Source organism: Pollachius pollachius, assembly GCF_949987615.1.
Source record: "Pollachius pollachius genome assembly, chromosome: 8".
NCBI classification, from domain to species: domain Eukaryota; kingdom Metazoa; phylum Chordata; class Actinopteri; order Gadiformes; family Gadidae; genus Pollachius; species Pollachius pollachius.
This window is the reverse complement of record NC_136941.1, coordinates 6,633,461-6,647,466: the sequence shown is the minus strand read 5'-3', so window position 1 is coordinate 6,647,466 and position 14,006 is coordinate 6,633,461. Positions and strand designations below refer to the sequence as shown.

The following is a 14,006-nucleotide window of genomic DNA, read 5'->3' as shown; positions in this document are numbered from 1 at the left end:
AGTGAGTGAGTGAGTGAGTGAGTGAGTGAGTGTGTGTGAAGCAGTAGTGAGTGAGTGAGTGAGTGAGTGAGTGAGTGTGTGTGAAGCAGCAGTGAGTTAGTGAGTGAGTGAGTGAGTGTGTGTGAAGCAGCAGTGAGTTAGTGAGTGAGTGAGAGAGTGTGTGTGAAGCAGTAGTGAGTGAGTGAGTGAGTGAGTGAGAGAGTGAGTGAGTGTGTGTGAAGCAATAGTGGGTGGGTGAGTGAGTGAGAGAGTGTGTGTGAAGCAATAGTGGGTGAGTGAGTGAGTGAGTGTGTGTGAAGCAGTAGTGAGTGAGTGAGAGTGTGAAGCAGCAGTGAGTTAGTGAGTGAGTGAGTGTGTGTGAAGCAGTAGTGGGTGAGTGAGTGAGAGTGAGTGTGTGAAGCAGTAGTGAGTGAGTGAGTGTACCTGAAGTAGCGCGTCTGCGAGCCCAGGTTCTTGTCCATGGCGTCCAGCGAGCCCATCCCCCGGTACTTCTTCAGCCGGATGCCGTCGGAGAAGAAGTACTCCCCCGGGGCCTCGTTGGTGGCGGCCAGCAGAGACCCCATCATCACTGGAGAGAGAGAGAGACAGAGAGGCAGTGAGACATAAAGGCAGTGAGAGAGAGACACATAGATAGAGACAGTGAGAGAGAGACATAGAGAGACAGAGATGCAGTGAGAGAGAGTGAGAGAGAGGCAGAGAGAGAGAGAGACAGAGAGAGGCAGTAAGAGAGAGACAGAGAGAGGCAATGAGAGAGACAAAAAGGCAGTGAGCAAGAGAGAGAGGCAGTGAGAGAGAGAGAGAGAGAGAGAGAGAGAGAGAGAGAGAGAGAGAGAGAGAGAGAGAGAGAGAGAGAGAGAGAGAGAGAGAGAGAGAGAGAGAGAGAGAGAGAGAGATCTGCATCACGAAACCAATTTGGACGACAAATGGTCTTCCACAAGGACATGAGCACACCTAACCCCAACGGCCGCCCTCATAACCCTCCACCACCCAACCCACCAGTCGAGGCCCCCAGGGCCACAGCCTTGGTGATGTGTCCCACCGTCTGGATCCCTCCGTCAGCCGTCACCGGCACGCCGAAGCGCCGCGCGTACTCCGACACCTTGTAGACCGCCGTGGCCTGCGGCCGCCCACACGCCAGCACTGGGGGGGGGAGTAGAGGAGAGGGGAGGAGGGGGGAAAGGAGGGGGGCGGGGGAGAGGAGAGGAGGAGATGGAGGAGGGACGAGGGGCAGAGAGGAGAGGAGGGGAGAGGGGAGAGGAGGGGGGAGAGGGAGGGGAGAGGGAGGGGTGGAGGAGGGAAGACAAAAGTGGGATGAAATGTGTTTCATAAATTTGATAAGATACGGCCCTAGACTTGTATTGGCTCAAAGCAGTTTTAAAATGACAGTTTTGCTTCATTGTGGAACTATGCTTCTACAAGAATGATGATTTGATTTCAATAAATCTCATTTTAATGCTGCTGTGTGATTATTTTGTTAAATCTTACTTGTGACAGTAAACACATAATCAGCCACTTGAGGCTGCGATGTACAGTGATGTAAGAACAGCTAGGGGGCACTGTTGGATAAAACTTAACCTGTTCGCCACAGACTTGTGGATTTGTGTTTCATTCTCATTAGCTGAATATGGATGAAACTAGAATTATTATTTCTTACCAGACTATTTTTACCGTCCCTCAACTATTTGCTATATTGACAAAATGACAAATAAATATGTTTTGGCCATTTAGGCTGCCAGATTGAACAGGCTTTGGTCTGTGAAATGGGCCTCTGTGATTGGTGACGGGGCCCGTCACTCACCTTCCTGTGTGATGCAGATGGAGCCGCTGCCCATGCCGACCCGCAGTCCGTCGACGCCGGCGTCTATCAGGTTCTTAGCCTGCGCTGCTGTAACCACTGTGGAGAGAGAGAGAGAGAGAGAGAGAGAGAGAGAGAGAGAGAGAGAGAGAGAGAGAGAGAGAGAGAGAGAGAGAGAGAGAGAGAGAGGTAGAAGATCAGATAACTGGAAAATATTTTAACAAGAAAATACATTTCTTGAAAAATACTTTTTTTCAAGACATACACATAATTGTGTCATTATGTGTGAGGCCCTGTGGCTCAACCCTGTGTGTGAGTGAGTGAGTGAGTAAAGAGTGAGTGAGTGAGTGAGTGAAGAGTGAGTGAGTGAGTGAGTGAGTGAGTGAGGAGTGAGTGAGTGAGTGAGTGAGTGAGTGAGTGAGTGAGTGAGTGAAGAGTGAGTGAGTGAGTGAAGAGTGAGTGAGTGAGTGAGTGAGTGAGTGAGTGAAGAGTGAGTGAGTGAAGAGTGAGTGAGTGTGTGTGTGCGTGTCTCACCGTTTCCTCCTATGACCTGCAGGTCGGGGAATTTGTTCTTGATGTATTTGATCATGTTGATCTGGAAGATGGAGTTGCCCTGCGACGAGTCCTGCAGAGAGAAGCACGACATCACCGTCAGCAAATCACTGGTTAAATCAATAGGAAGAGCAGCCATACAACCAATGATAAACTATTGACTATCCAGCAGTAGCCAAACCAACAGTCGTTAAACAAGAAGTAAAACCATTGGAAAAAAACGGACAGCAGTTAAACCAGCAGTAAGCCAGTGATAAACCAGTAGTAAGACCATTGTTAAAACCAACAGTAGTTAAACCAGCAGTAAGCCAGTGATGAACCAGTAGTAAGACCATTGTTAAAACCAACATTAATTAAATCAGCAGTAAGCCAGTGATAAACCAGTAGTAAGACCATTGTTAAAACCAACAGTAGTCAAACCAGCAGTAGTTAAACCAGCAGTAAGCCAGTGATGAACCAGTAGTAAGACCATTGTTAAAACCAACAGTAGTCAAACCAACAGTAGTTAAACCAGCAGTAAGCCAGTGATGAACCAGTAGTAAGACCATTGTTAAAACCAACATTAATTAAACCAGCAGTAAGCCAGTGATAAACCAGTAGTAAGACCATTGTTAAAACCAACAGTAGTCAAACCAGCAGTAGTTAAACCAGCAGTAAGCCAGTGATAAACCAGCGGTAAAACCATTGGCAGAGCCCGCGGTAGTAAAACCAGCAGCCCCAGTGGCGTACCAGTACGATCACATCCACCCCGCTCTGCACCAGCAGGTCCAGCCGGTACTTGTCGTCGTCGTGCGTCCCGATGGCGGCGCCGCACAGCAGCTGCTTGCGGGAGTCCTTGGACGCCAGCGGGAAGTCGCGGTTCTTCTTCAGGTCCGTGCGGGCAATGATGGCCACCAGCTCGTCCGCCTCGTTCACGATGGGCAGCTTGCCTGGGGAGAGGAGGAGGAGGAGGGAGGGGCCTTCGTCAGTTAACGCCACGAATGGCCTACTCACCAAGTGTCGTCGACAGCCGGTCAGTCAACGGGGGGGGGGTCGACTAACAGTCGCTCAACGGTAAATTATCCCACAGTGAGTTGGAGTCGGTTAGACTGACAGTCAGTCAACTGACAAACAGTCGGACAGCCAATTAGTCAGTCGACATCACTCAGTAAGTCAGTCACCAATGTCTACTATCCAAGTGTGGTCAACAGTCGGTCAGTCAGAGGGGGGATCACCTAACAGTCACCAAAATGTCTCAACAGCCAAACATCCGACAGTGAGTTGGAGTCAGTTTGACCAACAGTCAGTCAGCCAATCAGTCAGTAAACATCTGTAAGTGAACAGTCAACAAACAGTGAGGCAGGGCGGGCGGGTCTGGTAACCAGAAGGTTGCTGGTTCGATCCTCATGGTTTTAGCAGTAATATAAAGAAGTATCTTAGCATCTAGTCTGCTAGTTCTATTTCTTGCTCGGGAGTGTCAAAGAGTTCCTGAGCAAGAAGCCGAACTTCCACCTCACCTTTCTTGCTCCGCTGAAGAATCTCATTGGCTTCTTTAAGTGTCACTCCATCAGGAGCGACCACCAGATCCTCCCTCTTGGTCATAACCTGAAAAAAAACATGTCGTAAACATAAAAAAGGCGAGATGATTGAGCTAATAGTTATGTCAATATAAATATTGGTCTACATCAGTGGTTCCCAAACTTTTCACAGCCACGTACCCCTTTAGACATCTGACCTCCAGCCATGTACCCCCTACTACCGCACACACAAAAAACCTGTCTGTAAGTCCCCCCACCACCATCACCATGCGCACGCACGCACGCACGGACATACACACACACACACACACACACACACACACACACACACACATATTTCTATACATTTCTATATTATTTTATTTTTCACCAAATGGATCAATTCTTACCAGCATTTTTAGTGTGCAACACCAGTTCACTTTTGAAAAAAGTAATCTACCAAACATTTCTACATTTCTAGAACATATTCAATTATAAACCGCTTGAAACTAAATTACAAACTCACCGCAGCTTTAATGAGAAGGGTGTGCATGAGAGGATGCGCATAGGTCTGCAATATCTGGCTGAATTTGAGAAAGTCTGAGTCTTAAATTGTTCTCCACACAAAGTCTTGCTCTGTATTTTGTTTTCATACTTGTCAGAGCTGAGAATCCACTCTCACACATGTACGTGGTGGCAAAGGGCATCAAAGTCTTAACAGCGCGTTTGGCCAGCACGGGGTATTCTGTGCACAGTCCGATCCAGAAATCCGACAGTGGCTTCTGATTAAATTCCATTTTCAGGGAACCATCTGTTGTGATCTCAATGAGACTTTCCTGTTCAGATGTTGATAAGAAAGCAGGCACATCTGTAAACGGATGACGTATCCAACTGTCTGAGCTGTCAGATTCGGGGAAATACCTGCGCAGCTGTGCAGCCAGCTCACGGAGGTGCGCGGTTATCTCGTGTTTCATGCTGTCTGTCAGGCAGAGTTCATTTGCACATAAAAATTCATGCAACGTGGGAAAGACCTCTGTGTTGTTGTTCTCCGTGCAGTTTAACCAGAGGTTCAACTTTTTTTATCATGGCTTCAATTTTATCTCGCACGTTGAATATGGTTGCTGAAACCCCTTGTAATCCAAGATTAAGTTCGTTCAGACGAGAAAAAATATCGGACAGATAACCCAGGCGGGCAGACATTCCCTTGACAGCAAGAGCCTCTCGGTGGATGCTGCAGTGAATCCAAGTGGCATCAGGAGCAACCGCTTGCACGCGCGTTACTACTCCGCTGTGTCTCCCGGACATGGCCCGTGCGCCATCGGTACAGATACCAACACATTGTGTCCACATAAGTCCGTTTGATGTCACAAAGGTGTCCAGCATTTTGAAAATGTCCTCTCCAGTTGCCCTTTTTTCCAGAGATTTGCAGAAAAGCATGTCCTCCTTAATTGTCCCTTCATGAATGTATCGCACATATACCAGGACATGTGCCAGGCCGGCTACATCTGTCGACTCATCCAGCTGTAGCGCGTAAAATTCACTGGCTCGTACACGACGTAGTAGTTGTTTTAACACGTCCTCGGCCATGTCACTGATTCTCCGAGAAACAGTGTTATTGGATGAAGGCATGGTCTGTATAGTTTTTTTGGCTTTTTCCCCCAGCATCGTCCCGACCATATCCATGGCAGCAGGGACAATTAAGTCCTCGACAATAGTGTGTGGTTTGCCAGTTTTAGCCACTCTGTAACTCACCATGTAAGATGCTTGTAGCCCGCTCCTATTAACGGTATCTGTCTCCCGTATGCAAGTCTTACTGGTAGAAAGTCCTCTCAATTCTCGCTCAAAAAACTCCCGTGGCTTATTTCTCAAATTAGCATGTCTGCGCAACAGTGACGGTTTCATTGAGTTGTGAGACAGTACTTTTGCACATATAACACACTGTGGCCGAGTAAATCCACCAGTATTAATCTTAGTGAACCCCAAAGCAATATAGTTTTCATCATATTTTCGCCTTTTTGACGAGGTTGTTCCTTTGCCCGTCGCTGCATGCTTTCCCGCATCAGGAGGCTCTGCATCGGACTCCTCACCACTGTCCGTGGCTATGCTCTCAGCGTGACCAGCCACAGGTGCATCGCTAGCATCCCGGTCAAAGGTAGACGACGTTGAAGGTGACGAATAATGTGGGTTGTTGTCGCTGGAAAGTGCACCTTCGACTGTTAGCTGACTGGTGGCAGCAGTGGATGTCCCTCTGGAAGGGCAATTTATCCTTTTTAGCCATTTATCCATTTACGGCGGTTAGCCGGGCGGCGGGCAACGTGTTTGTTTCGGCAGTGCAATTAATTCACTGACCACCAGAGGGTAGCCTATACATGTCTATGCATGACAGTGAGTGAACAGGCGCTTATTAATCCGCCGGTTTAAACATGTAATGACGCTCTTTACAAACGATGTTTTTTATTTTTTTTCTTTTGCATTTTTTCACGTACCCCGTGTCACGTGGCGTACCCCTGGGGGTACGCGTACCACAGTTTGGGAACCACTGGTCTACATTGATCGAGAAATAATATCAATATCAGCGGAAAGCAACTCTTATTCCCAGAGTCTCTGAACAAATCAGCTCAACCATATTGCTCGAGTTTCCATATCGTTCCGTTGCTGATAAGTAGGGATGCACCGATACAAATACCAGTACTCGTAATACTGTGCTCATGTATTCGTAAACCTTCAACGATACAACCACCTGATACCTTTACACAACGAGCCTGAAAACCCGAAACCGCTTTTATTTAACCGTGGTAATTTGTCTTGTATGATGGTCAACATGAAAATCTATCAAATTTTATCAGTGTTACTGAAAAAAATCCCAAGTTCAGAGAACATTTTGGTAAAATCCGATGTATTTGTCCTTCTCCCCAAAACTCCCCAAAATGTGGAATCAGTACATCCTTACTGATAAAAACTCATTAATGCTTGCACAGCTGGCGTCATCATCCCAAAAGATAGCAAAGCAAACATTCTGAACCAGAAAATAATAACACCACCACTTTGAACCAATCAGAAACCACCCAATGAGCCCCGCCCACCTCGCTGAGTGGCAGGTCGTGTTCCTCTCCCTTGAGGAAGTCGATGTCCCGGGAGGAGATGATGCCGACCAGCTTGCCGCCCATTTGGCCGCTGTCTGTGATGGGGATGCCGCAGAAGCCGTGGCGCGCCTTGGCCGCAAAGACGTCCCGCACGCACTCAGACGGGCTCATCACCACCGGGTCCGTGATGAAGCCCTGCTCGTAGCGCTGGGGGAGGGAGGGAGGGAGGGAGGGAGGGAGGGAGATTGGGGAGGAGGCGGGGGGGGGGGGGGCAATAAGGTGGTAGGGAAAGAAGGACAGATTCAACGGTGGGAGGTCGGCATGGAGGAGAGAAGCGCCAAACATGGAGGGGAGGAGACAAAGGGAGGAGGAGGGGGAGGCGATCAAATCAACTCCGGGAAATGACTTGAAAAGAAAAGGAGACGACGGAAGACGAAGGAAGCCTTGACTGGGCAAGTGAGGAGGAAGGTGGAAGGAAAAATGAGGGAAGGGAAGAGTTGGCTGACAATAGACACTGCTAAAAGCGGGAGGGGAATAGGAGACGAAAAGTCAAAGAATAAAAACATGGAAAGCTGATGCACAAGATGGTCCGACCGGAAGGTAGATCAGAAGTAGGGCTGAACGATTTGGGAAAATAATAAAAAAAATTTGACCAATATGGTGATTGTGATTTAGTATGCGATTCATCTTCTGGATTATTGACCAACACAACATTGGATACAGTGAACATATAAACGTATCTCTCCTGTCGCTGTCATGAACATGTAACTTGTTAACATGTGCGACTTGACCAGATGGACGTGGTCGTAGAGAAAAACTGTTTATAGCTCCGCTGCAACTCTCCGCCTGCATGTTTTAAATAGCTCCGGTAAGGCAACCTGGCCCCAACATGTGCGTTGTGGCATGCTGTACCGTGGATCCACTGACTTTACCAGAGCCTTAAAGCAGGCCTTGGCCCCACCGTTGAGGGGCATCAAATCTTTCCCTATGAACTCCTCTTATCGCCTTAGCCATTTGATCATTTCGCGGTTTGATCAATCGTTCAGCCCTGATTAGAGGTGCTCAAAACAAGAAATAGAGAGAGAGACAGGGGAGAAATAGGGCAAGGGACAAAGGAGACAGAGAGTGAGCGATAATGTCAATGAAACAACAGAGAACGGAAAGAGAGAAAGAGAGCGAGACAGAAATGGCGTGACGGAGAAAGAAAGATGGGTGCTCCGAAATAGGTACCTTGACTTTGCGGACTTCGTTGGCCTGGAACTCTGGAGTGCAGTTGTGGTGGATGAATCCAATGCCTCCTGTCAGCTGCAGACAAGGAACGCCAATGAGCTTGGTGTGTGCGCATCATGCATGGGTTTACAGGGGACTACTACAAATTATATTTAGATTTGGGGCATTTAGCAGACGCTTTTAACCAAAAAAACGTATATTTTAACACCTTTCATAAACCATTAATACACAAACGGCGGTGTCAACCATGCAAGGTGACTGCCAGCTCGTCGGGAGCAGTTAGGGTTAGGTGCCTTGCTCAGGGACACTTCGAACTAGCAACCTCCCGGTTACAAGTCAAAGGTTCTACCTCCTGGGCGACTGACGCCCCAATATTGCGCATGTTCTTGGAATCGATCCCGCAATATTAAAACGAGAGGGTGTGCGAAACAGTCAGCATTAGGGTTTTTTCGAACCGCATCGCCCAAGGGTCTCTGTGTACTTACTGCCATGGCGATGGCCATGCTGGCCTCTGTGACGGTGTCCATGGGGCTGGACACCAGGGGGGTCTTCATGGTGATCTTCTTGGTCAGGGCTGAGGTCAGGTCCTGGAAGGGGGCGGGGATAGTTGCAACGTGTATTAACCCACCCAATAAAATGTGAATACACTGCAACGGCTCGGTCGAGCCACCTGACAGGGATTTCTAGCCGTTACTCTACGAGAGCGCATGACATCATCAGTGCACAAGACACACAGACTAAAACAAATGAAATATTATATGAAATATAACAATGAAAAACAATGAAATATATAACAATAAAACATGATGTCGGAATCGACCCGATCAAATAGCAGTAGGGATCGACCGATTATCGGCCGGGCCGATTATCGGCGCCGATATTCGGCATTTTGACGCATATCAGCATCGGCCTTTTTTATTGTTCCGACGGCCGATAAGAGATCAATTTAAAACTGGGTTATTTTGGCTCTGATGCAGCCACGCCTCTCTGTCTGCTGTCACTACGCTGTCTCCAGCATTGTCCCACCCACAGCACCATCTGATTGGTTACACGCTCTGGTTACACGCAGAGCCACGACGGGTAACAGCCAATCAGCAGTGAAAGCTGTGCATGCACAGTGCTCACACACACACGGCAGAGAGGAGAAAAGGTTTTGTCTGGTTTGGTTTCGAGGTAAGTTAAGGCAGCAGACTCTCCCGAAATTGTAACAAACATCCCAGTCCTCTACAACTCACAACTACTAGTAACATAAAAGTAAGAAGTGTGTGTGTGTGAGAGAGAGAGAGAGAGAGAGAGAGAGAGAGAGAGAGAGAGAGAGAGAGAGAGAGAGAAATTCAGTTAGTTTTAGTGCAGGGAAGCACGATGAGGGGATGGCTAGAGAATAGGAACATTTTAGTGAGCATTTAAATGAAGTTAAGTGTTGGAGTTTGTATCATTCAAAATTTTGACGCCAATCTTTTCCCTTTTTCTGTAAATTAATATCGGCTCCAAATATCGGTTATCGGCCCCCTTGACTACTAATAATCGGTATTGGTCCTGAAAAAACCATATCGGTCTATCTCAGATAGCAGACAAGGCTGGTGCGGTCAATACGGGTACAGTTTCACGTGATTGCCATTTAAGCAGCAGGCGGCCACAAATGGCTTCCATTTGGCGGGTGCTTTTACCCAAAGTAGGGTGCAAACATACGTGTGGGATGTGTGGGCCTCAGTTGGAATTGAACCCCCAACCCCGGCGATGTTTATTCAATTTGAGCTAGACAGGACAGTGTTTTATTTTGTGCTGGTATTAGACGCTGGCCCAATACCAGGCTAAAATAAGCAAGCAATTGGGGTCATAGAACTGGGCCACCCTGTACGACAATCGAAAGGTTAAGACCAACGGTCTGTGTTTCCTGCTCGTTGTAAAGTGAGCCATAGCAGTCAAGACAAAACCGTCAATAAACCAGCAGAACTCGTATTCGATTTTGTATCGCGTGGGCTTTCCTGCTAACAAGTGCCATGAGGAAGGAGGACTCGACGGCAGACGGGTTGGAACGGAGAGGGTGTATGTCTGGAGCAGTTGTACCCCTCACCACGTGGTCCGCCGAGAAGTCGATGTACCCTGGAAGAATCAGGACATCACTGTGGAGACGGAGAGATACAGCTCCAGGTTAGGGCCAAAAGCTCTTGATTATTCTCAATGGCACCCGTACAACACACAAAGAATCAAATACTCTTTTTTTAATACAATAAGATGTAAATTGCGTAATTTCTTTAATAATGAACTGATGGTGGGCAAAATTTGACACTACCTCTTCATGGACATTGATTAGACCGACAAGAAACAATAAACTGATTCAAATCAGCGCTGAATACTACATTTCCTGACACCTGATAATGTTTGTGTATTTGGTTATTTGGGGGGGATTTACTGTTCATCTCGATGCGGGTTTAGGGAATAAGCTTCAAAGCCTGACGCCTGTTTTCTCCAAAAGTCTCTTTGGATGTCAACAAGCTTCATCCAACAACAACGCATCCCTTACACCCATCCCTACGACCTTTGACCTGGACGGAACGGGGCAGATGCTACAAGTAAAAATATCCCCGCTGGATGTTTTCCCCAGGACCAGGAATAGAACCCTTGAACACTGACCAGGAACCGTCCAGAGAGGGATAAGCTCTCGAGCGATGTTTGCAGGGTGGAAAAGGGGGGGGGGGGAAGAGTGTCCTGTTACCGTAATGTGTATGCCAGGCGTGTCTGCTGAACGCCATGGGTACTGTACCAGGTATGTCAGTACCCATGGTGCCTATCCCAAAACGCCTCGCCACGAGGCGTGCCATCGGTCCAATGACTCATTCGCCCGTGAGCAAAAGGGACGAAATGGAAGTGCATGGCCACGCATCGCCCGCACTTTGCAAAGGCTGACAGGGGTGGTCTGTGTGTACTGGTTCAGTGTCAATGGAGCAAGTGAACGTGGACATTAATGTCAAACTTCCTTTGCTGGCTGTGTTCTAATACAGGCCTACAATGAACCCATTTTAACACATTCAACCTACCTGACCTACCTACTTTCCCTTTCCATGCATGGTCCCCGGCACTGGTCCCCAGGGTGTCTGAACACCTAAAATCCCTAAACTGGTTGTGTTGGATACAGAAGAAACGAATCACATCAGGTTGCTCTCTTCTTGAATTAGCAGCGAGCTGCAGGGCATCTAAAAACGACACAACCTCTGCAAGCACATTCTCATTCAAGGCGATTCTCCCGTATGAAAGATGGGAGCCGATTTGTTGATGGTTGCGGTTGATTTTGCACGAACGTGAAGAGTGTAATTCATAATCGTGCACGATTTAAGGATCACAGAATTCATTTTATATATACATATACATATACTTGTTTATGAATAATACATACTAAAGAGGTGTCGCATTGCTAAAGTTACTTGAACTTTGGCTAAAGATTTATTCATAGAGATTCATTTGTTGGTGTGGTCGATAATTAATTATTTAATAATTAAGTGTATGAACAAAAAGTAGAAAAAAGAACAATGTGGTTGATGGATAGTTATGGAGTCATACTTTTTTATGGTTGTTTTGCATGCCCACTGTGGCTTGTAGTCAATGGTGGTTCTACACAGGGGCCTACGGGGGCCAGTGCCCCTGTAGACATGTCCCTGGCCCCCCCTGTGCTGACCAAATAAAATAATTATGATTTTACTGATCTTACAGAACTAATGCGATGCAACGTTCTACACGGGTAACTTAGAGCGGTGCACCCAAACACCGTGGTGCTGCTGCTCGGTGAATGAGAGCTCAGCGATTCGGGAGAAAGGAGCCACGGCTTCTCCTGTTGCAAGAGTCGAAGCTAAGCAAAACGATTTCCTTTCGTAAGTGACTTGTTGTTCTTGCATATAACCGTGTTACTGTAGTTCCTCACACTGATGAGAAAATTAACTTTGTAAATGTCTGGTCTCAATATATTTAGAAACTTAATCATATCTAAGCAACGAATCGAAGCAGAAGCGAGTATCCAAATGTCAGTATCCTTGCTAGGTCTAGTCTACACAATATTGTGATGTTAACCACGTATTTTCATCCTTTTTTGGCTTTTGCATTGGGATAACAAATACATTTGAGTAAAGAGTAGTAGGCTACCTGACTTAGTTAAGTAGGGAGGGATGGCAAGCCCCTACGTTGTTTTTCTTCTAATAGCTATCATGAATTGAGGAAAGAACAGTAGAACAGGGACGTTTTCGTTGAGCTTTTTAGACTGGGCAAGATGGCTGTAACCCTTCCTGTAAGCTCAACCTCTTGGGAACAAAGTTTCTACACACTGAAACTGATGAAATATATAGGAAAATGCAATTGTTTTGCACTTTGTTGTATCCTGGAGTTTTTGTTTCACATTAACACACTGCATATTGTACCCTGAACTGTATTTTTTTTTCATTTTTTATGGCCCTACCTCTCTTGCACGCTTGTAAAAAATAAATGATTATATGATTTTGATGATTTAGGGCATAAGCTCCATCAATTTAAGATAGTTTTACAGAAAAATACAGACTGGTGAAGTTATTTTGCCTTTTTTTGTGCCCCTCTGGTTAATCACTGGCCCCCCCTAATAAATTTGTTCTAGAACCGCCACTGCTAGTACCTGACACAAGAGTCCAGAGTCCAGAGTGGATGCATGTTTATACGGACTCGAGGAACGTATGGGTCGAGTCTTGTGCAACACATTGTGCAAGGATCTAAATGTGGGAACTGTTGGTATACAATGGTATATTTAGAGTCAAGCCACATGGAGCAGCGTCCATAAATTACACCGAGGATGAATGGATTTGCTGTTCTACAAAACCATGCTCTGTTATGTCAAACAAGTAAGGGGGAGGTTTGACAAAGAAAAACAATGCAACGCCGTTAGCCAGTATTGGGGTCGTTGAAAATATGGATTATTGTAAGAATAGTACTGTTGGGGGTAGCTCCAGAAAATACGTGCATCTGAGAACACAGACCGCTTAAATACCCCCGGTATAAACAGGACTGCTTAGGGGTGCATTAACAATCCCACGGAGACAATCCTGCGGAAACGTCTTGATCTGCCCTCAGCAATGAGAAATATGTCTAATTTTGCCTTGTAGCAGGGGGACTGGTCCCCCGATCCGTTGACGTTAAGGCCACCGTCCGCTCGGGCTGGACCCTGGCAGGTTAGCAGCAGAAGCCATAAAAGTAGGGTGCCATTTACTTGTACGTGAGCCCGTCTCCCCCGTTGAACAGTTGCTGGCCCGTCAATCCGTCCTCCGGGATGTAACCAGTCTGTCCGCTGATCAGGAATTCCGCCATGGCGTCCGAAACGTTACCGATTCAATGTTCAGTTATTTTTTAAATAAAAGCAAAAGTCCGAATTCCCGAGAGACCCAGCGATAACTTTCCCAGTCGCTTGGCGCCTGCGTGTTGTCGCATACAGTGTCAGGACGCTCCGGGTGGGACGTCTTCCTCACTTGCACAATAGGCTATCCCCGACCACTGCCTAAGGCTGGATCCCCAGGGTGTGTGGTTAGTTAGATATTGAACGGGAACGGCCGATAATTGATGGTGTCCCCAGTCTTGTTTTCTTGCAGGTTGTTTGTTGGCCTCATGGCCTGTATCAAGGGGTAAACTAGCACGTGTATCGTGTACCTCCAGTCAAACCGGTTTTCCTCCCCGACTTCTCCCAAGACGTCAGATCCGGCTCGCCCCGCCCACACCAGATCAGACGACTCGTTGAGCGATCAGTACTGATGGATTTACGGTAGATGGCGCCATTTCCATAACATTCATCGTGGCACCTTGGTCCACATCCCCAGTGCACGATTTTGTCAACATACTACTTGG

At 47.1% G+C, this 14,006-nt stretch overlaps 1 protein-coding gene across 1 annotated transcript in view; it reads right to left on the bottom strand.

The window, feature by feature from the left end:
* The window catches only part of impdh2 (IMP (inosine 5'-monophosphate) dehydrogenase 2), an 18,564-nt gene extending 4,743 nt beyond the window's left edge, over nucleotides 1–13,821 (bottom strand). The window contains exons 1-11 of the mRNA XM_079740816.1: nucleotides 13,378–13,821; nucleotides 10,231–10,279; nucleotides 8,642–8,743; nucleotides 8,157–8,231; nucleotides 6,927–7,133; nucleotides 3,844–3,931; nucleotides 3,077–3,276; nucleotides 2,330–2,420; nucleotides 1,799–1,894; nucleotides 997–1,140; nucleotides 424–568 (exon numbers count right to left, since the gene is read on the bottom strand). Of these exons, the coding sequence (XP_079596942.1) occupies nucleotides 424–568; nucleotides 997–1,140; nucleotides 1,799–1,894; nucleotides 2,330–2,420; nucleotides 3,077–3,276; nucleotides 3,844–3,931; nucleotides 6,927–7,133; nucleotides 8,157–8,231; nucleotides 8,642–8,743; nucleotides 10,231–10,279; nucleotides 13,378–13,475 (1,295 nt within the window). The 5' untranslated portion in view covers nucleotides 13,476–13,821. The remainder of the gene's footprint in view (nucleotides 1–423; nucleotides 569–996; nucleotides 1,141–1,798; nucleotides 1,895–2,329; nucleotides 2,421–3,076; nucleotides 3,277–3,843; nucleotides 3,932–6,926; nucleotides 7,134–8,156; nucleotides 8,232–8,641; nucleotides 8,744–10,230; nucleotides 10,280–13,377) is intronic.
* Nucleotides 13,822–14,006: the final 185 nt, after the last annotated feature.